General features: G+C 41.2%; 2 protein-coding genes across 2 annotated transcripts in view; one reads left to right on the top strand and one right to left on the bottom strand.

The window, feature by feature from the left end:
* Nucleotides 1–24117, bottom strand: part of LOC149312537 (NADH dehydrogenase [ubiquinone] 1 alpha subcomplex subunit 9, mitochondrial-like) — a 120648-nt gene that overhangs the window by 75577 nt on the left and 20954 nt on the right. The gene's annotated exons all lie outside the window — the stretch shown is intronic.
* AKAP3 (A-kinase anchoring protein 3) overlaps nt 1–24117 on the top strand; it is a 38526-nt gene that overhangs the window by 3350 nt on the left and 11059 nt on the right. Inside the window, exons 2-4 of the mRNA XM_089524810.1 lie at nt 7794–7903; nt 10398–10490; nt 14346–16463. Coding sequence (XP_089380936.1) covers nt 7901–7903; nt 10398–10490; nt 14346–16463 — 2214 coding nt within the window. The 5' untranslated portion in view covers nt 7794–7900. The remainder of the gene's footprint in view (nt 1–7793; nt 7904–10397; nt 10491–14345; nt 16464–24117) is intronic.

The following is a 24117-nucleotide window of genomic DNA, read 5'->3' as shown; positions in this document are numbered from 1 at the left end:
CAGGCCTGCAAACCACTGTTGTTGTTTCCCTCAGCAGGAGCCCCTACCACCATCACACGTCTCCTCCTCTGGCAGGGGGCTATTCAATGTACTGAATCTTTCAAGGTCAACTGTACAAGGACTGGCACTTTTGTTCTTGTTTCTGTTCCTCATCCTCAGCAATAAGGGGCAGAGCTTTGAATTAATTCAGTAGCTCCAAACTGACAGAATGATCGATAATCCTTCTACTTCTATGTGCCAAATTCTTCTAAATCTTTACCTGCTGTGTTTGAGAACTCCCTTCCTCCACAGAGACAACCCCTTTGTGTTCCTCAGCCAAGGCAGTCTGCTCCACTCTATCCAAGAAAACCTCATGCTCTATAATATCCTGAAGACTAGATACATGAGCCTTAAGTTGCTGGAACTTCTCATACAACAGGACACCCAACTTGCATTTGCTGCAGGCATAGCTACCCAACAGGGATGCAGTGGCTTAGTGATTAAGACATCAATTCTGATTATTGGAAGATTGGAAGGTGGGCAGTTCAAGGCCTGGGTGCTGCATGATGGTCCCAGCTTCTGCCAACTTAGCAGTTTGAAAAAATGGAAATGCAAGATAGATAGACAGGTACCACTTCTCAGTGGGAAGGTAACAGCATTTAGTGAAGTCATGCCAGAGCAGTCCTTAAACAATGCTGGGTCTTAGGAGTTTATCACACCAGGTGCTTCTGTCACCCAAATGTCATCAAAATGGGGCGGACGTGTCCATGGTGTGAACGCGCCTGGCGCTACTGAAGGGAAATGGAAGTATTTTTGTCATCGAATCGCCAGGGAATAATCAGGAAAACAGCCCTTTTCTTATTAATGGATTAAATCATGACAATTCCCTTGCAACACCATGGATGCTTCCGCCCCATTTTGATGATGTTTGGGCAATGGAAGCGCCTGGTATGATAAACTCCTTAGGCTTAAAAACAGAGAGGAGCTCAGCCCCCTGCAGTTGGTTACAACTAGATATTCATGTCAAGGGACTACTTTTAATTTTAGCTACCCATATCCTGAAGTAAGAACACAAGCATGCCACAGATGTTGCAGGTGACTGCAGCAGCTTCCTTCCCATTTATATTCAGTAGTCTCAAATAGACACCAAAAGAGAACTATAGGCCTCCCCTTCAAAATACAAAGTATTCATTGGCCTTGCCTGTTAGCTGAGCAATTATTCATCAGTTTTCCTGGTTATCTGTCCCTTAGGCTAAGTAGTGCAATTTCCTGCCCTTACATAGTACTTAAATTCTATAGAGATGTACTTTGGTTTGTAGTTTGGTGCAATGATGTACTTAGTGTACTTCTACATTGTTGCCCTAATTTTTTGTATCAGCAGTTCATAATCTGTGCCACAATCTGCTCCTGCTCTTGTTTTTATAGAGTATGGAGCTTCTCAATCTTCTACTGCCAATTGTATAGTCTATTTATTTTATATATTGGCTATCTGGTGATGTTGATGTGTACAGTTGTCTCTTTGGTTGCCTGAAGAAAGTGTTTGCAATGAAAGAATTGCTAGCCTCACAAACATTCAAGTCACTCTTATGCTTCATTTCTTGATCCAAAGCCAAATTTTCCTACAATGTTTGGTTCTGCTCTGTTTCCTACTTTTTTGCATTCCAGTTGTCTATGATAATCAACGTGTCCCATTTTGATGTGTGATCAGTTTTCTCCTGTACGTGGCTGTAGAATCTTTCTATTTCTTTTTCCTCTGCCTCTATGGTGTAGCATAAACTTGAATCAATTATATTGATGGATTTTCCCTGGATTGTTATTATTCATTAGACTTCATTACGGGATAGAAACATTAGATTATTTGCAATTCCAGAGGGGACACCATTGAGGGAAGACTTTGGTAATACTCTGTTGGCTTTCTTTTGCCCTCTTTCAGGTCAGATGGTACTATTATTCATGTGCAATTTTGTCTCCAGGTGGATTCTGTGCATTGAATTACTGACTTTGAAAAAGGAAATGGTTTACTAGGCAGGAATGCCAAAGACACTGTGTTGATACTATTGCAGTAATTATGAGATATTTTCAAGGAAATAAGCATAAACAGTGTGTGGACTCTTTAGTTTTAACTTAATTTTGATTGCTTTCAAGACTTTGCAGACTTTCCCAGTTTCCCGCCTAATTTTTGACATGGCCAATGTAGTAAAATTATTTCTGCAAAATAAATACAATTATCACATATCAGCCAAAATTACATTTTAATGCTTCACAAGACTTATGGCAAAAACAATAGACAAAGGAGATTATTGCACATGTTTTATCCCATTGCTTTCCCAATGGGATACACATGCATTTAACTTCAAAGATGGGTCTTACCACATTCTCCTGTCGACAGCCTGTATGTAGCCCATATGCAACCCAGGCTTATCCCATGGCTTTTCAAGAACGGGATTTTCCTGTCTGATGGGAAAATGTGATAAGATCCATCTTTGAAGTTAAATGCACATGTATCCCATCGGGAAAGCAATGAGGTAAAAACTGTGCAATAATCTCATAATTTAGTAACATGAATATCCATGCTTAAATGATATAGGGAATAGTTGTACAAGGAAACTGCCAGTGTTTAATCATTTTCATATTTACCAACTTGCCTAAGCCAATTACATCCTTCCATCAACACATCCACTGTCCGATCCTTAGAGGCAATTTTTACCTCAGCTTCCCTAGTATTAGAACATGTATGAGCAAGACTGCAGTAAAAATGTCTGAGGACCATTAGAAGGGGGAAATGGGGAAGAGGGTGGTAAAATTATGCTTCCTGCATCTAGGGTTGCCATAAGTCAGGACCTCCAAACTGGGACAAATGTAGGACAAAATTTTCAAATGGAGGACACTTTTTTTAAAAAATGGAGGACACGCAAAAAAATTTGCTGATTTTTAAAAAAAGTTAATATAAATGCATGTTTCTGAGGCTTCTATAGACAATTGCCCCCCTTGCCTGCCTCTTGCCCCCCCTTGCCCACCGCTTGCCCCCTCTTGCCCCTCCTTGCCCGCCTCCTCCTGACCACGGGGCTGGTGGCGGCTGCAGCGGCGGCTGCATGAGCGGCTCCGCGCAAGCGCGCCAGAGGCCCCACATGAGCGGCCCCCCGTGAGCGCTCCTGAGGCTCCATGCAAGCATGCGAGAGGCCAAAAGGCCCTGCGAGAGGCCAAAGGCCCCGTGCAAGCATGCAAGAGGCGCGGTGTGGCGCGGCGTCAGAGGCCCCACGGCCGCAGCCAGCCCATAGCCTCCCTCAGCAGTGCCCGGGGGTGGGGGCCGGGACAAAGGCCAAACTGGGGCGGGACCATGATGACCGGTCCAAACCCAGGAAAGTCCTGCCCCCCAGCGGGATATGGCAACCCTACCTGCACCACTTGTTATTTTCCCTTGTAAATCTATCCAGATCTGCCCTTACATTGTGCTAGGACCTTACATTTATCTCCTAATTTTTAGTCTGGGCTTCAAAGTGCTTAACTTTAGCTGTGAATCATGCATATTTCTTTTTTTTTCATGGGATAGAAATAACAACTGAAAAATGACACATATATCTTAAGTGTCAGGATACTCTGACAAGGAAAACCATGGATTGACAATCTTTGGATTTTAGGATTTATTCTGTGCAAAATAATCATATTTTTAATGTAAAGTCGAAGGCTTTCATGGCTGGCATCCATAGTTTTTTGTGGGTTTTTCGGGCCATGTGGGTTTTCTTGTGCCTGAGGTCTGCCATTAGCAACCAACAATACACATGCAAATCACTCCTGCCTTTCCAGATCACACAATATATATAGCCAAGTCCTTTCCAGGCAAACGTTTTCTGAAGATGCCAGCCACAGATGCTGGCGAAACGTCAGAAAGAAACTCTGCTAGAATATGGCCACATAGCCCGAAAAACCCACAAAAAACTAATCATATTTTTGTTTGTGCAGAAGACACCATTTTCTGTGAAGGGAACAATATTTTCTGTTTTCTCTGGGGGGGGGGGGTAAATCACATGCAAATTTTTCATAGAACTCCCAAACTCCAAACAGATTTTCTAATAGTGGGAAGAAATTTGCTAAAATACTTGTAGCTTACTTCAATAATGAAATTAGCAAAGAATTACTTGTGTTTTCAAGAGAAAATTAAAGTTTGATATGAGATTTTGCTGATGTGAGAAATGTTCAGAAACTTCCTAATATATTAGCTAATTTTTTGTTTGCAAATAAAAATGGCTTTACATTTTCCTTCTTTATTGCTATAGGAAGATAGACTTAGACGTGGAACAGACTGCCCCAAAGGGGCGGCCTGAAGACAGCCCTGAGATAGCCAGATTGGGGCCATGAAAACTACATGCTGTGGCCCCAAACTGCCTTTTTTTGGTTCTAAAAGAAACTGCAAATTGCACTTTGTTTTTGTACCAGCTCCAGCAGCATGTGGGCAGCTGGTTGGTGTGAAGCTGGCTTCTAGGCGTCTTGGGGGTGTGCATTGTTTGCACACCATGCCCCCAAGCCTGCTGGAAGTTGGCTTTGTTGACCGGTCTGTTTCACTCATTATATATTTCTTGTCTCAAAAGCATAGAACACAATGTAATTCTTATTTTAACTTGCTTGTGATAAAATGACTTTTCCAGTGATATTTAGTACACGGATAGAGAGCAGGTTCCCCCTTGATGACTGGGCCTGTACATGCTGGCATCCAGTATGGAAAAAAGTTGGGTTTATTTTTCTGGAGCTGCCAAGTTTGGCCACTCTTGTTTCAGATTTATTATTTTTACTTCAAATATATATTATACACTGGCATCAGGTTTTCCACAACAGGATGAGGAGCTTGCACACCCAATCCAGGGCAAATGCCCCTCAGCGCAGGCTATTCAAAACCAGAGTTTCTGACGTTTCTTTTCATAAAACCCGGGGTATGGTCAGTATGAACTTGTCCCCGATCATGATCAGGTCAAGTTCAGGGGAGGGATCAAGGTCGGAGGGTGGGCAGTGGGTGGAACATGTCTCCCCTCTCGCACCGACATTTTTTTGGACAGATTATGCGAATGCTGATGCATTTAGAATGCATGAATGCTTGTGTTACATAAGCTCGCTATGGGGGCAGAACGGGACTCAGAAATCCAAGGCTTATATTGCTTGCTATGGGGGCAGAACGGGGCTGAGAAATCCAAGGCACAGGAGGGAAAACAGGGCTGAGAAATCCAAGGCTTATATTGCTTGCTATGGGGCAGAATGGGGCTCAGAAATCCAAGGCACAGGAGGGAAAATCGGGCTGAGAAATCCAAGGCATCAGAAGGAAAATGGCACTGAGAAATCCAAGGCTTGTATTGCTTGCTATGGGGTCAGAACAAAATGGAGGCAAATTTGACAGAATATGCGAACCTTGACACTAGACTTTGAAAAAAAGGGGGGGAAGCACTCATGCTGTTGACGAATGGCTGCATGACATGTCACCATTGACATCATTTGATTGACAACCAGGAGGCTCCATCTTAAATCACTACTTTGTGAAGTGTGAACATCAGCAGGGTAAATTGCGCTGGGGAGGTTCGATCAGGGCAAAGTTAGTGTGAACATCATTCTGGACAGATTCGGTGTGGGGATTACTGGATCTGCCCAGATCTACCCAGGGCAAATGTGGTAGTGGGAATGGGGCCTGAATGTGCCTGGCGTCTCCTTTCCACTGTAGAACAAACTGGAGTCCTGGAGGAAAACATGATCACTCCCACCTAAGGATCCCATCGCTTGCCTGTTGGTTGTCTGTCATCCCTGTTGGTTAGGATCAAATCTAAAATAGCTGATCCTCTTGTTGCCTCTTTCACCTTTTGAAAAATGAAATTGTCTTTCAGGCAAGTGAAGAATTTGCTAGACCTTAAAGTTTTGGCTGAGTTTGACTTCTAGCAAATATCAGGATAGTTGAAGTCACCCGTCACTACTCCTTTCTAAGAGTATAGTCATTTGTTCTAGAAAAGCATCATCCAATTGCTCAGTCTGACTTGGGGGTGTGTAGTAGACTCCCACAATAACATTCCTATTGCTTCCCTCCCCTTTAATTTTTATTAAATGTTTGCTTGTTTGTTTGCACTGACATTAGAAAAGTTGATAAGTTAAGGAGAATGGAATGGGAGGGGGAGAGGAAAAGAAAAATTTTTGGCCTTCTGCTTCATAACTGAACTGATTCACATGGCTATTTGGAGTGAAAGTGAGTAAGATCATTACATCCAGGGTGAAAATCAGCTTGCTGAACCACTAAGCAAGGTTGTTATATCATGTACCTTCACGTCATGCTCTAGGATTTAAACGCTTTGCTGATTTCCCTTTCTTGATTTTGATACTATGTATAGAGCTGACAAAGTAGGATGACTAAAGGGGATATTTGACAGCCCATGACATATTTTGAGTGTTTACAAATGTTCCTTCCAATCTGACTGAATAATATTGGCCTTTAATAGTAGGAGATGTCTGCTGAAGCACACTCTTAAAATAACCACATTTATTATTTAAATAAATGTTCTTTACAGTTCTTTAGAGGCCATAGCTCTGTTTGCACTCAGACATGTTATCTTGAGCCACATATTTTAATTTTCTATAGAAATATGCATGCTGAAAACATACTTCTTTCTAGTTACATTTAAATTCAATCAGGTTGCAATCCTATATTGTACATACTAAGGCACGTTACAGACACGCCGAAGGGGCGTGCTAGGGTTAGGAAGGGGTGTATTAGGGTTGAGAAGGGGCGTCCTTTCCGGACGCCCCGCAACCCTAGTACGGACCGAGTCCGTACAAAATGGCGGCACCCATCCACACGGGGGCTGCCATTTTGACATTGCGGACGCATAGCGTCCAGACGTCGCATGGCGGAAGTGATGCCGCAAGTGTGAAATTAGCCCCTCACAGTGCTACTTCCGGGGCACCGTTGCGTCCAGGAACCTTGTTGTGTCCAGGAACCGTGCAGTTTGGCCGCTGTCGTTCCCGGACGCAGCAACCGGCGGTGGCGGTAGGCGGTCTGTAACGGGCCTAACATAAGTAAAAATTTATTTTTAACTATAGAAAATATAGCTATGGAGGGAGGAGCCTCTTTCTTCAGGCTAGCCCCGATGGAGCTGGGCCAGCCTATTCTCTCACTGTAAAGTTATTGAATTAATTTACTTTTAGGTAATTATGCCAACTTGGGTAACCTTGGGTAAGTCACACTTTCTCAGCTTCAGAGGATGGCAGTGGCACACCCCCCCGAAGAAACATGACAAGAAAACCACATGATAGGATTGCCTTAGGGTTGCCATAAGTAAAAAATGACTTGGTGGCAGACAACAGCAATTACACATACATACTTTTCAGCTGTATTACTTTTCAGCTGTATTAGTCAAAATAGAACAAGTATTTTACGACAGAAAAAAACTGATGTGTTCTGAATTTTTTTACAGGATTCACAAGAAATGGAAAGTAATGAACAGTAAATAAAGTACATACCTTTAGAAAATATTGCTTTTCTTCTGCACAATATTTTCATTTTGCTCTTATTCAAATAATAGCACTCACAGTCCCCAAATTACACAACCTATCAGCAGGTTCGCATTCTCAAGTGCCATTGAAGTAAGTGGAAGTTACATAACTGTACACTGATTTCATTTTAATGAGACCTATGAAGGAGAATTTCCCTTGATCTAAAGTGAACAGGAAGCAATTTGAAATTTGGTCCTTGGTGTGTGCAGAGGAATTTCAGGTAAGCAATTTAACTTGCAAAGAAAACACTGTACATTATTGAAGAGATATCAAGAACATTTGTTTTCTTCTTGCAGATTTCCCTCCCTATATGGCAGTCTATGGAAGACATTATTGGAAGTTTTGAGTATCCATTACAGCTTTGCAGAAACAGGCTTTGGGCATATGAAACATATGACTGAGAATGGTGAGTTACTGTTTCTCAAAGCAAAGGAAATGTTAAAAATGTATAAGGGATTACACAACTGTTATTGGGAAACATGAACATGTAAATAGAGTTGTTATTTTATATATACTATTTAGACATGTGATAGCAAGCATGGTGTAGTGGTATGAGCATTGGACTATGATTCTGGAGACCATAATTAGAATCCCAGCTTGGCCATGTAAACCGACTGGGTAACCTTGGGCAAGTCACACTCTCTCAGCCTCAGAGGATTTCAATAGCAAACCCCCCTCTGAACAAATATTGCCAAGAAAACCCCATGATAGGTTCCTGTTAGGGTTGCCATAAGCCAGGAATGACTTGAAGGCACACAACAACAAAATTTGGTCATGTGCTATTGAAACTTTATTGGGTTGTTTTAGTTAGTTTTCTGTGGATATCTTTTCAGTTTTCTTACATTATTGAAAGTACATTGTAAAATTGAATTATTTTGACAAGTTAATATTAATGTAGTTAACTAAATTCTTTGTATTGCTGTTTTTGATACCACGCTGCTTGAACTTGTTGTTAGTCATGATGAACTCTCCACAAATAGGAGAATTGGATTATAAATACTGCTATGAAATGGACCACCCTGGAAGGCTATCCTTTGGTGGCTTTTTACATTCATTCATTCATTCATTCATTCATTCAAGTACTGTTTAGTATGAAAAGACCCCTAATGTGACTATGTCAGATCAGTGTAAGGAAAATATGGAGTAGAACTTGGAGAGTCACATTTAAATGTAATTAGTTCCAGTTTCAGTTCTGTGGGAAGCAATTAGTTCTGATTCTGATTGGAAACACACACTTAATTCAGAAGTAACTATAATTGGTGCTTTTTAGTTGTTGTTTTTTAAAAACATAAGCATGTTATTGCTTACTGGACTTTATATCTATATAATAGCAATAGCAAGTACATTTCTATGCCACTTATCAGTGAACTAACACTCCTTAAGCAGGTTACAATGTGTAAGCCATTTGCCCCCAACAAGCTGGGTACTCATTTTACTGACCTACGAAAGGATAGAGGGCTTAGTGGACCCTGGAACTCACAGTGTTGTGGCTGTGAGTGGCTGCAGTACCAGCTTCAGTGCTTGCATTTAACCACTGTGCAATCAGGGTTCCCTAATTGGACCACACCTTTAAAAATAAAATAAAAAATTAAACATTTAAAAATAACAATTATAAGTAAATAACTATATATAAAACATATCAGTGGCACTATTACTTCTCTTGATCTAGACACTATACTTTTATTGATGCAGCCTATTGTTGTTTTGTGCTTTCAAGTCCTTTCTAACATAGAGCCTCCTTTTCCAGGACATGTCCTACATTTCAACCTTCTATCCAGAAGGAATCTCAGAATGTCCTCCCTTTCTGAGCGTGAATGAGAAGCATAAATTTATATTACGTGTTGTTAGCATAACTTTTATATTAAGTTTTATATTAAGTGTTTTTTACTCCAACATTCTCCTTGAACATCCTCCATTTTGTGGTGCCTTGCCCTCCTTTGTGATTAGATAACCAGATGCGCTTCTTTTCCAGAGGAATCTCAAAATGTCCTCCCTTTTGAGCATAAATAAGAAGAATAAACTTATATTCATATTAAGTGTTTATATTCATTTTTTATATTCAGGGAGGAGGAGGAAGAGCCGGGCAGAGGTTGTTTTTTGGAGGATGAAAGCAGGCAAATGTCTGTACCCCTGTCACCTTTCCTTGCAGGTGGCACAGGGACTGATATGGGGTTGTCCAGAGTTATGAAAGACGGAATGAAATTATGGCTAGCCGAAGACCTGGGTTTCAAAATGGAAACCCACTGGGTGACCCTTGGGCATGTCACATTGTCTCACCCTCAGCAGACAGTCATGGCATCCCTCTCCCAAGAAACTTGGCAAGGAAAACCCATGATAGGGTTACCTCTTAAGGCCAGCATCGAACAAATAATTTATTACGGTGCATGGCCAGCACAAAATAATAAAATGTTTTGCAGAAATTACATAGGGCCAGCATCAATCAGAAACCACTTCTGAAGGCACGCAACAACAACAATGGTCTGCAGCAAGGTAGGGAGGGGACAGGAGATGACCAGATATCACCCCCCTGGAATGTCACCCAGTGTGGGCTGAACCCTCTGCACCACACTAGTGACAGTACTGCTTTCTAGGGTTTGTGGGGGGTTTTTTAACAGATTATTTCAGATTACTTTTTAATGCCCAAGGAGTGGAAATCTGGTTGTTTTTAATATAAATTCTGCAATTCTTTGCAAATACCTCATTCTATGATCTTGCAGAACTGCAATACACACAAAACATTACTTAAAGGCTTATCAAACAAGGAAAATTGGAAGTATAATCCAATGGCAATCCGAATGCAATCATGGGGTTTAACGTTATTGCGTGATAGACTACCACACGCAATAAAAACACAATTAAAGTGTTGAAAAAAAATCATCTCCATTTTTTCCCCATTCTAGATGACAGAGAGCATTGACTGGTTACAAAGCCAGAGTGGACTCTGTAAAATTGATCGCTATACTCCCAGTGATGAGGAGGAACAGAGTTGGACAGTAAGTAGTAAACTGTTATTTCAGCAGGACTTGATTTTCTAAAAAGGAAGGTGAGGATGTGTGTGTTTTGTATTGTATATATGGAGAAAGTAATTGTAGAACCATAGAATCATGGAGTTCGAAGAGACCACAAGGGCCATCCAGTCTAACCCCTGCCATGCAGGAAATCACAATCAAAGCATCCCCGAAAGATGGCAATCCAGCCTCTGCTTAAAGACCTCTAAGGAAGGACGCTACACTACGAGGAAGAGTGTTCCACAGACGAACAGCCCTTACTGTCAGGAAATTCCTCCTAATGTTGAAGTGGAATCTCTTTTCCTGGAGCTTGCATCCTAATTGTTCTGGGTCCTAGTCTGGAGCAGCAGAAAACAAGCTGGCACCTTCCTCAATATGACATCCTTTCAAATATTTAAACAGGGCTATCATATCACCTCTTAACCTTCTCTTCTCCAGGCTAAACATCCCCAGCACTCTAAGTTGTTCCTCATGGGGCATGTTTTCCAGAGCCTTCACCATTTTAGTTGCCCAGGAGTTCTCAAAGATTATTGCCAATGGCTCCAATATTACATTAGCCAGCTGTTGGATGTAGATCATCTGGTCCTAGAGATTTATATTCATTTAGATTAACCAGGTATTCCTGTACTATCTCCTTACTCGTTCTGTGCTAAAATTCCCCTATTCTGTCCTCTGCTCCATTATTCTCAGGTTGAGCATCCTTTTCCTTTTCTGAGAAGACTGAAACAAAGAAGGTGTTGAGTAATTCTGCCTTTTCTCTGTAACCTGTTAGCATTTTAACATCATCTTCACACAGTGGCCCTACCATTTCCTTCTTCTTCCTTTTGTTGCGGACATATCCAAAAAAAGCCCCCCCCCTTTTTTTTTTAACTTCTGTAACAAGCCTGAGTTCATTCTGCACTTTAGCTTTTCTGACTTTACCCCTACACATGTGTGCTATTTGTTTGAATTCCTCTTTGATGATTTCCCCATTTTTCCATTTCTTATACATGTTCCGTTTAAAACTTAGCTCAGTTGAATGTTCCTTAGGTGGGTTACAAACCACCGCTTTGCGGCGGTCTCCCAGCGCTGCTCTTTGCTGCGCGAGGGAGCTGCTGCTTGCAAACTGCACGACTCCCTCACGGAGCAAAAAAGGAGCTCCAAAATGGAGCTCCTTCTCATGGCACGGCTATTACACTGCGAAGCGCCGCTGGCGCACTCACGGCGTCATAGCTGCCGCGACACATGCGGAAGCACAGCGTCTGCTACATAAAAATGGCGGCGGCCGTCTGGAACGGCCGCCGTCATTTTTTAAGCACAGAGCGCGTATGTAACCCGCCTTAGTCATCCATCCTGGCTTCTTGAGACATCTCCCATTTTTCTTCCTCATTGGAGCTGTCTGAAATTGTGTCTTCAGTATCTCCCTTTTGAGAAACTTGCATCCTTTCTCCCTTCTCTTTTAGTATTCCTGACCATGGTATCACCTTCAATATTTCTCTAAGGGCCTGTACAGACAGGCCAAAATAAAGCTTGCTTTGGGTCACTTTGGAGGTATGTTTTTTAAATGATGCATGTGTCCTAAGAGTCCAGAAGCTGCATGAAAGCCATGCTTTGGTGTGGCTTCCAGAGGCGTTGGTGTGGCTTCCAGACTCTTAGGACACATGCATCTTTTAAACAGCATACCTCCAAAGTGACTCTAAGAAGCTTTATTTTGGTCTGTGTGTACACGGCCAAAATTTACTAAAATTAGCTCTCCTGAAATCTAGAATGCGTGTCTGAGTATGCCTGGGTTCTCCTTTTCACTGTATAAAAAACTCCAGTAGAACATGTTCACTCCCACCTAGGGATCCCACCACTTGCACCCCATTGACCAGGTCATCCCGGTTGGTTAGGATCAGATCTAAAACAGCTGACCCCCTTGTTGCCTCTTCTGCCTTTTGGACAATGAAATTGTCTCCAAGGCAAGTGAGAAATTGGCTAGACCTTGAGGATTTGATTGAGTTTGAATTCCAGCAAATATCAGAATAATTGAAGTCACCATCACTACTACATCTCTCCTTTCTGAGGATCTCATTATCTATTTTAGAAAGGCATCAGCCAATTCCTCCATCTGACTTGCGGGTCTGTAATAGACTCTCACAATAACATCCCTGTTAATTTTTATCCAGATGCTCTCCACCTGGTTTCCAGGATTGATGTCCTGGATCTCTTCAGTGGTGTAAATATCCCTGACATATAATGCTGTTCCTCCTCCTTTCCTGTTTGGCCTGTTTCATGAGACTCATCCCACCAGGTTTCAATGATGCAAATTATATCATATTTGCTTTGTTGTTCCTCCCCACATAAAGTTTCTTGCATGTATATTCAATAGCATACATCACAAAACTAGTATTGCATGTGCTGAAGTGGGATAGTTTATATTGTTGGTCATTGCAATTTACAAATTCTGTCATTTTAGCTGTGTGGGAGCAATATGTGCAATGACCACATGGATGGTGTCCTACGGGTTTAGATAGACCTATCACAGTATTCTCAGCAGTTTGTCTTAAGGTTTTACAATCAGCATCCATAAGTGAGGGGCTCAGCAGACTGCCCCTTTGGACTGGCTTGCAGCCACCCTTTCCTAACCAGATTAGGGTTGTGGCGACTACACACTGTGGGTCCAATCTGGCCTTTCCGTGGCACAAAAAGAAGCTGCAAAAAGTGGCTCCTTTTTGTGCTACGGACAGGGCACCCTAGCCTCTGCCGTAGCGGCATTTTGGTGCTCCTTTGGTGCAGCACATTTAAATGCTGTGCCAGCAGGGTGCTGTGATGCCCCTCACTGTGCAGTTGGGAGTGTGGCATGACACTGGCATGGGGGCAGTGTGGGAGTGGCCAGCATGCATACACCATGACCCCACACGATCCCCATGCCAGTGTATAACATCGATCTGTACAGGCACTAAGGGCCTGTGCAGATTGACCATTAAGTCCGGCCTGGAGTGGAGTTGGCGTGTGGCATCCACACAACGCATGTCCAAACTCTGCCCCCATGGTGGCGTGATGATGCATGCCGCTCCACATGGCGCACGGTGTTACGGCACTTCTCTGGCGCTGCGTTTAGATGACACAGTGCCAAAGGAGCACCATAAAGCCACAGAGCAGTGGCTATGGCTTCCTTTCCAGGGTGCAGAAAGGAGCCATTTTTTGCAGCTCCTTTTTGTTCCATAGAAAGGCCAGATTGGGGCCACGGCGTGCAGTTGCTGCAGCCCCGATCTGGCTATAAAAGGGGCAGTCTGCACATCACCTTAGTCCCTGATTTTTTGGCTCTTTGCAATGGCAGGTGCCAGTATTTATATATAGCCTTCTGTATATCGTTGGTGATATGATTAAATGTCAGAGTGCAGTGTAGGCAATTAGTTTGTGGTCTGTGTTATTTTTAACAGTTCCAGTCTTGATTTGTCATCCGCTTTTGCCAACCCTTTGGATATCACATGTTGTGGATAACCCTTGTCTCTTAGTTTTTTGGACAGTAAGTCAGATTCCACCTTAAAGCCCTCCTCATTAGAACAATTGCATTTCAGAATAAAAAATGTAGTGCCAAATGAATATATGGTGATAATGGGGCTAAACCAGATGGAGGCAAATTTTAGAGTTCTGGGGCCCAGTTTTCCACCACAGAACCCACTACAGGCTGCAAAAAAAAACAAAACAAAACCCCAACAACCAAATGCAAATGTCGTTCGAAAATTGAAACAAGAATTGGTTGGGCATCCAATTCTGTTTTGGGGGTGGAAGGTAGGGGTAGGTATTGCTGTATTCTATTATCCTGCACTTTGCCCACTAAACCATTACAAATCTCTCTTTTGTTCCAAACCTTAGACTGATTCAGCTAAACTTTTCCAACAAAATTCCCCTGATCCACTAAAAGTCTTGAGCTGGCTTCGAAAAGATCTGGAGAAGTGTGCAATTGGAGTCCAAAATGTACTGAATGCCAGTAATAATGCAGGTGGTGCAAGATCAAGGGAGACATCTACAGAGAGACAAAGCATGCAGAAGCGTAATGTACAGTCCCCAGGTGGTTACAGTATCTGTGATGAGGAATTCAGTGTCAATGTCAGCTCCAACAGGGACTCTCCTAACTTCCACTTGACAATGAAGGCTGCTTGTCAAAAGGGATCTAAGGATGAAGAAAGTGATGGATCAGCTTCACCAAACACAAATCCTGATCCAGATGAAGTCTCTTTTTATTGCAATAGGCTTTCTAACCTTGCTATAGCAATGGCACGCAAAGAAATGAATGACCGGTCAGATGGCAACACAACATGCATACATAAGTCCACCTTTGCTTCCGGAGACCACGGACACAGGTCTATTGGAGTGGGTACAGATGACTGCAAGCACAACCCATCTAAAATGTGTGAATGCAAATATGAAGGAAGTCCTAGTTCTAAGAAGAAAGCCTCATTTTATTACAAAGAGGAAGAAACAGAAATACCTAATAAAAGTGAACCTTACAGTGATGAGACCAAAGCCTGCAACCATAGAAAGCGCTTTGGTGCAGATGAATATACCAATTCATTAAGCAAAGGCATATTGGTTTATGCTAATAATGTGGTTTCAGACATGATGGTTTCTGTTATGAAAACCATGAAAGTTAAAGTAAATGACTCTAATATAGCTTGTGCAGTGTTGAAAAAGGTACTGCTAAAGCATTCCAAGGAGGTTGTGTCTGACTTGATAGACTCCTGTATGAAAAACCTGCATGATGTTACTGGAACACTCATGACTGATTCTGATTTTGTTTCAGCAGTGAAGCGGAGCCTTTTCACCCAAGGAAGCCAAAAGGCTTCTGAAATTGTCCAAGCCATGCTTAATCGGTTACATAATGCTTTGATTGTACAAAAACAGGTAAATGAGAAAGCCAAGTCTCAGAGCATGGCTTTTGCAACTGTCAAGACAGGTCCAGGAACTGATACAAAAACTCAAAACATGAGATTTTCTGCCACAAAAACAGAAACAGTTAAGGAAAAGGAAATGACCTGTGCAGAAACAGTTGGCAATCACATAATAAAGGAGGGCCTCTCCATGTGGCACCAGAAACAACAGAATGACAATACAGGATCAAATCCCCAGTCAAAGGCAACGTGGAATCCAGAAAATCAAGAACTTGGTAACCTTTCAACAGATTCCTGGGCAAGAGACCTGATTGTGACAGCATTACTGCTGATTCAGTATCATCTAGTTCAGCAGGAGAATGCAATGAAGGATGCAGGTGAAGGTGGCAGATCCAGCAAGGCAGCTGGCACCACATTTGGGTTTATGTCTCAAGATAAAAGTGGTAATGCCTCTGTGCTCCCTTCCTCAAAGCAGTATGACACAACTAAAAAGAGTGATGATGAACAATCTGAAACGAATGCTGAAAATGATATGTCAAGTGTTGTAGTAATGCTCATCCAGAAGCTCATCAATGAGACAGTCAACAAATTAGGAGGAAATGCTAATCTGCCTTTGATGGCTGATGAACCATATAGGGGTTCTTACAAATGCCCTGAGGGGCCTGGGCCTTCAGGCTTTTCGGAAGCAGACCATTCTTATGAAGATGCTATATCTGGACTGACCAAAATGATTCTGGATCAGTTTGACGTCAACAAGAAAGAAGGAGGCAGTGGGCCATTCATTGACAACCTGGTGGATACAGTGACCAAGCTGTGTCTTATGATAGCCAAATACAGCAATCCTGAATCAGGTCTTGGAGATATGGGAGATGGTGAAGATGCCACTGGTCCTATATATTCAAACGACATAGAAACTGCAGAAAGTCGAGTAGGGTCTGGTGAAGACACTGTGTCCCGCCGCAAAGTAGTTGTGACCAACCAAAATGCTCCTGAAAACATCCACAACAAACAGCTCCAAGCCATCCTTCAGTGGGTAGCAGCTTCTCAGTTAAACGTCCCTGTGTTGTACTTCATGGATGATGATGAAGATACCCTAAATAAGGTAAACAAGGAAACATGTGGCGAAAAAAGGGAGAATTTGAACAGCATAGTGGAACAGCGTAGTATTTAAGTTGTGTGTGTGTGGGGGGGGGGTAGGTGTGTGTGTGTCTATTTTATTGCTACCTTTCCCCTAGCATGTGTGCCAAGGTGGCTTACAGAAAAAAATCTGTTTCTGCTCTTTTGCATTTACTAAAAGTACTTAATTTTCAATAACTATTTTTTTGTTAGAGATATTTGGAGGGACTGGAATCTTCCGGAAAAACTTTCAGGAAAAGACAGTCAAATCCTCAGTCTGTTTCTTTAATATCCTTTTTTTACACAAAGAGAAAGAATTAGGAACTATATGTTAATTATTTAATTAAATTATTTAAACAGTGGAAATACTGCTAGAGAGAAAGAACAACTGAAGCCCAACTTAGAGTGTAGACACATTACAGAAATAAAGTAGTTTGATACAATTTTAACTGTCATGTTTCTATCCTATAGAACCTTTGGATTTGTAGTTAGGTGAGACCCCAGAGCTCTGTGACAAACCAGGCTGAAAACCTCACTAAACTATAAATCCTAGGATTCCACAGAATGGAGCCATGACAGTTAAAGTGGTATCAAATCCCTTTATTTCTGCAGTATGGAAGAGCTGTTCAATGTCATATTGAAGGTCCATGATTATGTACTATTATAGATATGAAGATGTGGGACTATGGCCCGATTTATATGGGCCTTTGCAGTGCCCCCGTCATGTGCTGGGGTTGGTTGAGGACGCAGTGTCCATACCGGCCTCACCCCTAGCACGTGACAGGGGCGTCAAAATGGCAGTGCCCTGTACACACAGGCACCGCCATTTTGACGTGATGGATGCTTAGCGTCCGCACGTCCCGGCGTCTTTGTGATGCCGCAAGTGCACCATTGGCGAATTGCGGCGTCACAAAGGCACCACAAGAAGAACCCACTTTTTGCAGGTTCTTTTTGCTCCGTGACGGAGCCGCGCGGTTTGTCTGCTGCGGCTCCCTCGCAGAGCAAACCAGGGCAGCAGGAGACTGCCTTTTTGGGGCGGTCTGTATCCCACCTATAATACCTATAATACATTACAGAGGAGTTATTTTCAGAGTGGGTGAAAAAATATTAATGTGAGAGTATGTGGCATGATTATCATAACAAAGGGAGACAGCAGACAGCTTCCCCACACTTTTCTTCTTTTTCAAAAATGCTTTGACACTATTTGTGGCATCATTCCCACTGGGACTTTTGTGGAATGTGCTGCCAGTCTCCTGGTTGTGGCTCCTACTCCATTTAAATTGGTGGCAAATCTATGTTTAAAAAAAAAGAAAAAAGAGTTATCATTTTCTGCCTTTTCATATCATCGCACCCTCCCCAAAACATCAGTCTCACACTACCCCCTTTGAGACCTACAATTAAATATGTAAAGAGTTGACATGGTACAAAGTTATTGCTTATTGAGGAAATGCAGTTTACAAGTGTGTTCCAGGGGTACAGCAGCCTGGAAAACCAACACCAACATTTTGGAATGTAGGAATGCAGGACAGAGAATGAGTAAAGAAAATAAATGTAATCATGTTAGAAATTATTAGAAACAGTTACAGTCAGTAAAATACAACAAAATCCAAAATTTACAAGTAGCAATACATTTTGGGGGGCCAACTCCAAAGCATAAAATATATTATGAAAACTTCCAAAGCTTCTCTGGCTTCTTCATCAGGCAAAGATGTCAAAAATTATACAAAAGGAAAATGATGCGGATGTTAGAGTCACAGGTCTACATTCTATCTGAGATGCCAGTTAAGGTGGTATTGAGGGATTTCAGTGCGGGCAGAGACACCCCACCACACCTTATTGGCCCTGTGAGGACTAGGGAAAAGAGGAATAAAAGACAGGTAATGAAATTTCAGCTCCATTAGCAATAGAAAAATAACCTATCTTGAGATCTAGATGTCACTGTCCTGTGCAAAGCTAATTGCTCCTTTTTTTAGGCGAGAGCACTAAAATTCCCAATCAGTGTTAGCAAACATCAAATTTCATAGTATAGCCACATTGCCAGGCTTGTAACTTCCTTTCAGAATCTTTCGACATCTTTATTTCAACATCTTTCAAAATGTGCTTTGATTCATGTCTCATTACCGCAATATACTCTTACAGTGCTGCTATTCCAATTTTAGTTCTCTGGCTGCCTCGTGTGGCATTCTGGGACTTGCAGTTTAGGTAAGGGCATTTAGAATTGTCAGCCAGAGGCCTCTTAGGCCTCACTGAACAACAAATCCCAGATGCAACAGGAGGCAGCCAGAGCAGTAAAAGTGAAATGGCAGCACTATATATTCTGGGCATCACAGTTCAAAGAGGATGTTGAGAAACTGGAGCATGTCCAAAGTAGGGCAACTAAAATGGTGAAGGGTCTGGAAACCATGCCTTATGAGGAACGACTTAGGGAGCTGTGTATATTTAGCCTGGAGAAGAGAAGGTTAAGAGATGATATGATAGCCCTGTTTAAGTATTTGAAGGGATGTCATATTGCCTAGGGCAGTCCATGACAATATGAGTCTATATGATTCAGGATCTGTCAAATATTTGTCTGGTTTCAGAATCAGTATTATCTATGATGGTAGGCTCCTTTCTCAATTTAGAATTTAGAATTTTGTTATATAACACTTCCAATTTAGGCATTAAAACCTTTTAAAATGTTTTATAATATTCTGGTCCCAACCCATCCATTCCTGGTGATTTCCCTACTTTTAATTTATCTATCACTTTTTCTATTTCTTTTTTTGAAAGCAATTGTTCCATTATTTCTTTATCCTCCTCTGTTTTTATTTTCCAATGTTTCTCAATATATTCCTCATTTTTTTCCATTGACTTATTCCCTGTTGAATATAATTCTTTGTAATATTCTTTAAATATCTATCTTTTCTTTCATAATCATTATACGTATCTTTCCTGTTTTATCTTTTATCACATTAATCATATTCCTCTTTCTTTTGTTGTGCTGATCTTGCCAGCTTTTAAAATACCTATTGCTATATTAAAAAACTCCATAAATATATCAAATTTCTCTGGACCTCATCTATTTCTATTTTCTCTCATTCGTTTCTTTTAGCTTGTAATTATATATATATATTTTACTCCTGTTTTTTATGTATTTATGTATTTATTCTCTAATTTTTTATTTTCATTTCTAATTTTACTTTTCTCTCTCCCTGTTGTCTCTTTACATAATATGATTCCCTAATGCAAATCCCTCTTGCAACCACTTTCACAGTATCCCATAACATAGATTGAGAAACCTCTCTATTATTGATGTCCCATATATTTTGCCATTCTTTCTCAATCTTTATAATTAAGTATACTGCTATCCAACCTCCATCTTTTTGCTTCACTATAATCCTTTTTAACTACATACGTACTAAAGCATGGTCTATGAATTTTATTCCTTCTATTCCTGTATTTAATACCTTTTGAACCATATATTTTGATACAAAAATAAAATCTATTCTTGAGTAATTTTTATGAACTGATGAATAATAACTAAATTTTCATCCCCTTTAATCAGTCTCCATATATCTTTTAATTAGTTTCTATTTATTACCTTATTCAGGGGTGTAGTATTATTGAGTCTATCCCTTGTTGTTGTGTCTGATTTATCTTTCCACTTATCCATAACCCCAAGCCCCAAGGACACCCCGCTTGGCCCCTTTCTCTCTTGCATCGCTGGGCGCAGCTGTCTGAAGGCTGCGCCCAGTGAAGCAAATCAGAGCTCCTTCCAGGGTTGCGCAAAGGGCGCCATAGGCGCCGTGGCACGGCCCCAATACGTCACAACCGTGCCACCTCGTTTGGAGGCGGTGCGGTTGTGACGTATTGATGGTGGCGGCCGTGTGGAATGGCCGCCGCCATTTTGTGCGCACGGAGCGTGTACTAGGGTTAGGGGGGTGCGGAAGCACCGCCCCTTCCTAACCCTAGTACGCGCTCCGCGTGTACTATATAGCCCGTTTGTAACGGGCCACAGTTCCAGGGAATAGATCTTATGCTGCTTCCCTTTCCACTAAAATAATAATTTAAAAAATGGGTAACCCTAACAGTATCTTATTCCATTATTATTATTATTATTATTATTATTATTATTATTATTATTATTGCAGTACTGTGATGCATGGTTTGATTCCTCTTCTCCAATTGATTGTCTCTGGGCAAAGATCATTATAGATTTCAATTATTGTGTCTCTATATTTCAATGATCTTGAAAGTTTCCTGATTTCTTGCATTAAAAGGTATTTCTTATAAAAGCTTGTTACTCTCAAGATTACATCTCTGGGAACTAGGCCTCTTTTTAGAGTTGTTGCTCCATGCAGACATTCCACATCCTGTTCTTCCCAAGTAATCTGAGGAACCCTACTTTGTAGCCACTTGAGAATTTCCTTCTTCAAGGTCCTCGGTGTTTTATTTGCCATCTCACGAAAACCACAGATATGAAGGTTGTTTCTTCTATCTGTCCTGCAGGTCAATGTTTTTCATTCTACTTGTCCCAGTCTTGATTAATGTTCTGAAGTTAACTTCTGCTGAACTTTTTGTTCTTCTTTCAATGATTTTACTTTTTCCCCACTCTTTGAATTTCTTTTTTAATAATCTGAATAGATTTATTCATTTATCCATAATTTTATTAGTTATTATCTCTGATAGTGTTCCATTGTTTTTAATGATTGTCTCTTTAAAAGCTTCATTGCTTTTGACTTGATTTTCTGTTAACACCTGGAAGGACCACATTTTCATTTCATCCCCTTTGGTATATCTATTATCTGGCTAGAGTTTGGGGTTTAGCTCTGGCTTTTTAGATTGTGTCTGTGGAACCAGATTTCTGTTTTTGCATTTCTTTATTCTGAGCCTCAAAATTCTCTTGTGAGTCTACTCTTCATAAGCCTGCATACACTTTATCCGATGGATGTACAGATTGTTTCTTCCAACTTAAAACTGTTTCATTTTTCTTTTTTGACTTTTGGACATCTGCCAATTTTGGACATCTGCTAAAAGTTATGTCTCAAACTACTGACATGCGGTTTATTATATTTTTCTCTCTCAGTTTGTTCTTTAAGTAATATTTCAGTGTTTCAATTCTTCAAATCCCACACAATCCAATACATTTATTTTTTAAGTATTTTACTTTAATTTTGTTTTGTAAATCTTAACTTCCAATCAGCTTAGCAGACAGCTAGCCAGCAATTGCAGAAAACAAAAATGCCACTTATTTATCTTTCCTCTTGTTAAATCTTTAATTAGGCAGTTCCAGTCTATTCTCCTCATATTTCAATTTGTTTATTTATAACTACTCACAGTCTTTTTTCCATTTACAAGAAATGTTTTTGCTTTTGAAGCTTTGGCTTTCAGGAGAATACGATCTCAGCTCTTTACACCATCACTCATGGCTCCCCCCAGTCTTCCTCATCCTTGTGGCCATGACTTCTTCTCGCCTGTCCTTTCTGCACCTCTATGGTGGTCCTTGCTGGCCTCCATTCCTCCTTTCTGTCAAAAGTTTCTGAAAAACTATTTTGCCTATTTTCAAACAGCCATCCAACCAAGGCCAGAAACAGACAGGGCAAAAGTGCCTACTTCAGGCCCTGTTGCGTTTTTATTGGCTCACTTTCCAAGTAAAGGTATAATTAATGACTAAATTATTTTGTAAATAAACCATATTTAAAAAGGGGAAATTTCAATTAATATCAATTAAATTACACTTGTTACTTAAGATTTTTTATTTCTCATGAAATCAAATTAATGTTAAAAATACTTTGCTAAGTGATACAAGTTTTAATACACTTTTAATGTTTTCAAGCTCACAACATTTGGTTAATGTGACGTATTACACTTCTTGTCAGCAATCAGTTTATCATATTCTGAAATCATGTTTGAAATCAATGTTTTCAAAATATTAAGTGCTCATTTCTTTTTCTTGAAATTCAACACAGAGAAATATAAGGTACTGCACTTAGGGCAGAAAAATGAAATGCACGGATATAGGATGGGAGGACACCTGACTGAATGTGTGAAAGGGATCTAAGAGTTCAAGTAGACCACAAGCTGAACATGAATCAACAGTATGATGCAGCAGCTAAAAAGGCCAATGCAATTTTAGGCTCCATCAATAAAAATATAGTGTCTAGATCAAGGGAAATAATAGTGCCACTCTATTCTGCTTTGGTCAGATCCCACCTCGAATACTGTGTCCAGTTTTGGGCACCACAATTAAAAAAGGACATTGAGAAACTGGAGCATGTCCAAAGGAGGGCGACTAGATCCCATTCACACGTAGTCTCGTTCAGCCAGGTGTCTCCCATCCTTCAAAAACTTTATAATCAAAGGATGTGTAAAACAAGAAAGCTTACCAGGAAATTGAAAACATGCTGAAATGGCAGCCAAGTAACAACAAACCAGAGACAAAGAGAAGCCTCAATTCAACAAGCAGAAATTAGGAAGTCCAGTACATGTGCAACAGTAGATTCAGCCACATCAATCGACCATGGAATTAGGGAATCAGCAAACTTCTTCCACTTGTGGTCATAGGACTGTCTGGTAGAAGTTCAGTGATCAATAGCAATAGCAAGTACATTCCTATACCACTTATCAGTGCACTTAAGCACTTCCTAAGCGGTTTACAATATGTTTGCTAATTGTCCCCAACAAGCTGGGTACTCATTTTAGCAACCTACAGAAGGATGCAAGGCTGAGTGGGCCCTGGAGCCCTGACTGGGATTGAACTCACATCCTTCCGACTGTGAATGGCTGCAGTACCGGCATTTAAGCACTGTGCCACCAGGGACCCTCAATAATATCTCTCACCACAACTGGTAGGGCATTTAGGGCAGGATCCTCCAGCCAACAGGTGAAGAGTATTGAGACTGGGGTGCCTGACCTGGCTGTCAAACATGGTGAGGAGATATGCTCTGTGTGGCAACCAAAATACTCTCCTCAGGTAAAGAAGATGCATGAAGTACAGTTGCCCTGACCACCATGAGGCAATCAGGATGCATCTCTCACAGTCCCAGTGAAGCTTCGCAATGATTCTGGTCAGAAGAAGGACTGTAGGGAAGGCATACAGCACAAGGCTTTACCAACTGAAAAGGAAGCTATCTGCATGCAATCTGCCCTGATGCTGTCTGAAACAGAAATCTACATACTGGCTTTTTGAGCTGAAGCAAAAAATCTAGCTCAGAAACACCCCATCAGCATCTCAGGATGGATTTTTCACTCATAGCTTGAATGTATGTTTTGACTGAGAGCATCTGAAAGGACATTTCCTCTCCAGGAAAATGGACAGCAAAAATGGAGATGTCTCTCTGAATGCACCAGTCCCCGAGTTGAACTGTGTGGTAAGGAGAGTGCAAGAACAGGTATCACCTTATTTATTTAGGTAATTCATGACAGTGGTGTTGTCAGTCAACACTTGCACCACCTTGGCTTTTGCTTTTTTCTACAGCCAGTGGTTCCAGAGCCAGAAGTCTCTGTTCTTCTGATGACCAAAGTCAACAGGATTGTCTAAATGGGCCCCCCATCCCATCACTGATGCCTCCGTTGTGATGTAATCCTGAGGTTTTGGAATGGAGAAAGGCATGTCAACCTGGACATTGGATGGGTCCAACCACCAGTGTAGCAATTTGTGT

Source organism: Sceloporus occidentalis, unplaced genomic scaffold (genome assembly GCF_023333645.1).
Source record: "Sceloporus occidentalis isolate IW3139 unplaced genomic scaffold, rSceOcc1.0.p SCAF_5, whole genome shotgun sequence".
Taxonomy (NCBI): domain Eukaryota; kingdom Metazoa; phylum Chordata; class Lepidosauria; order Squamata; family Phrynosomatidae; genus Sceloporus; species Sceloporus occidentalis.
This window is presented reverse-complemented; position numbering and strand designations above follow the sequence as displayed.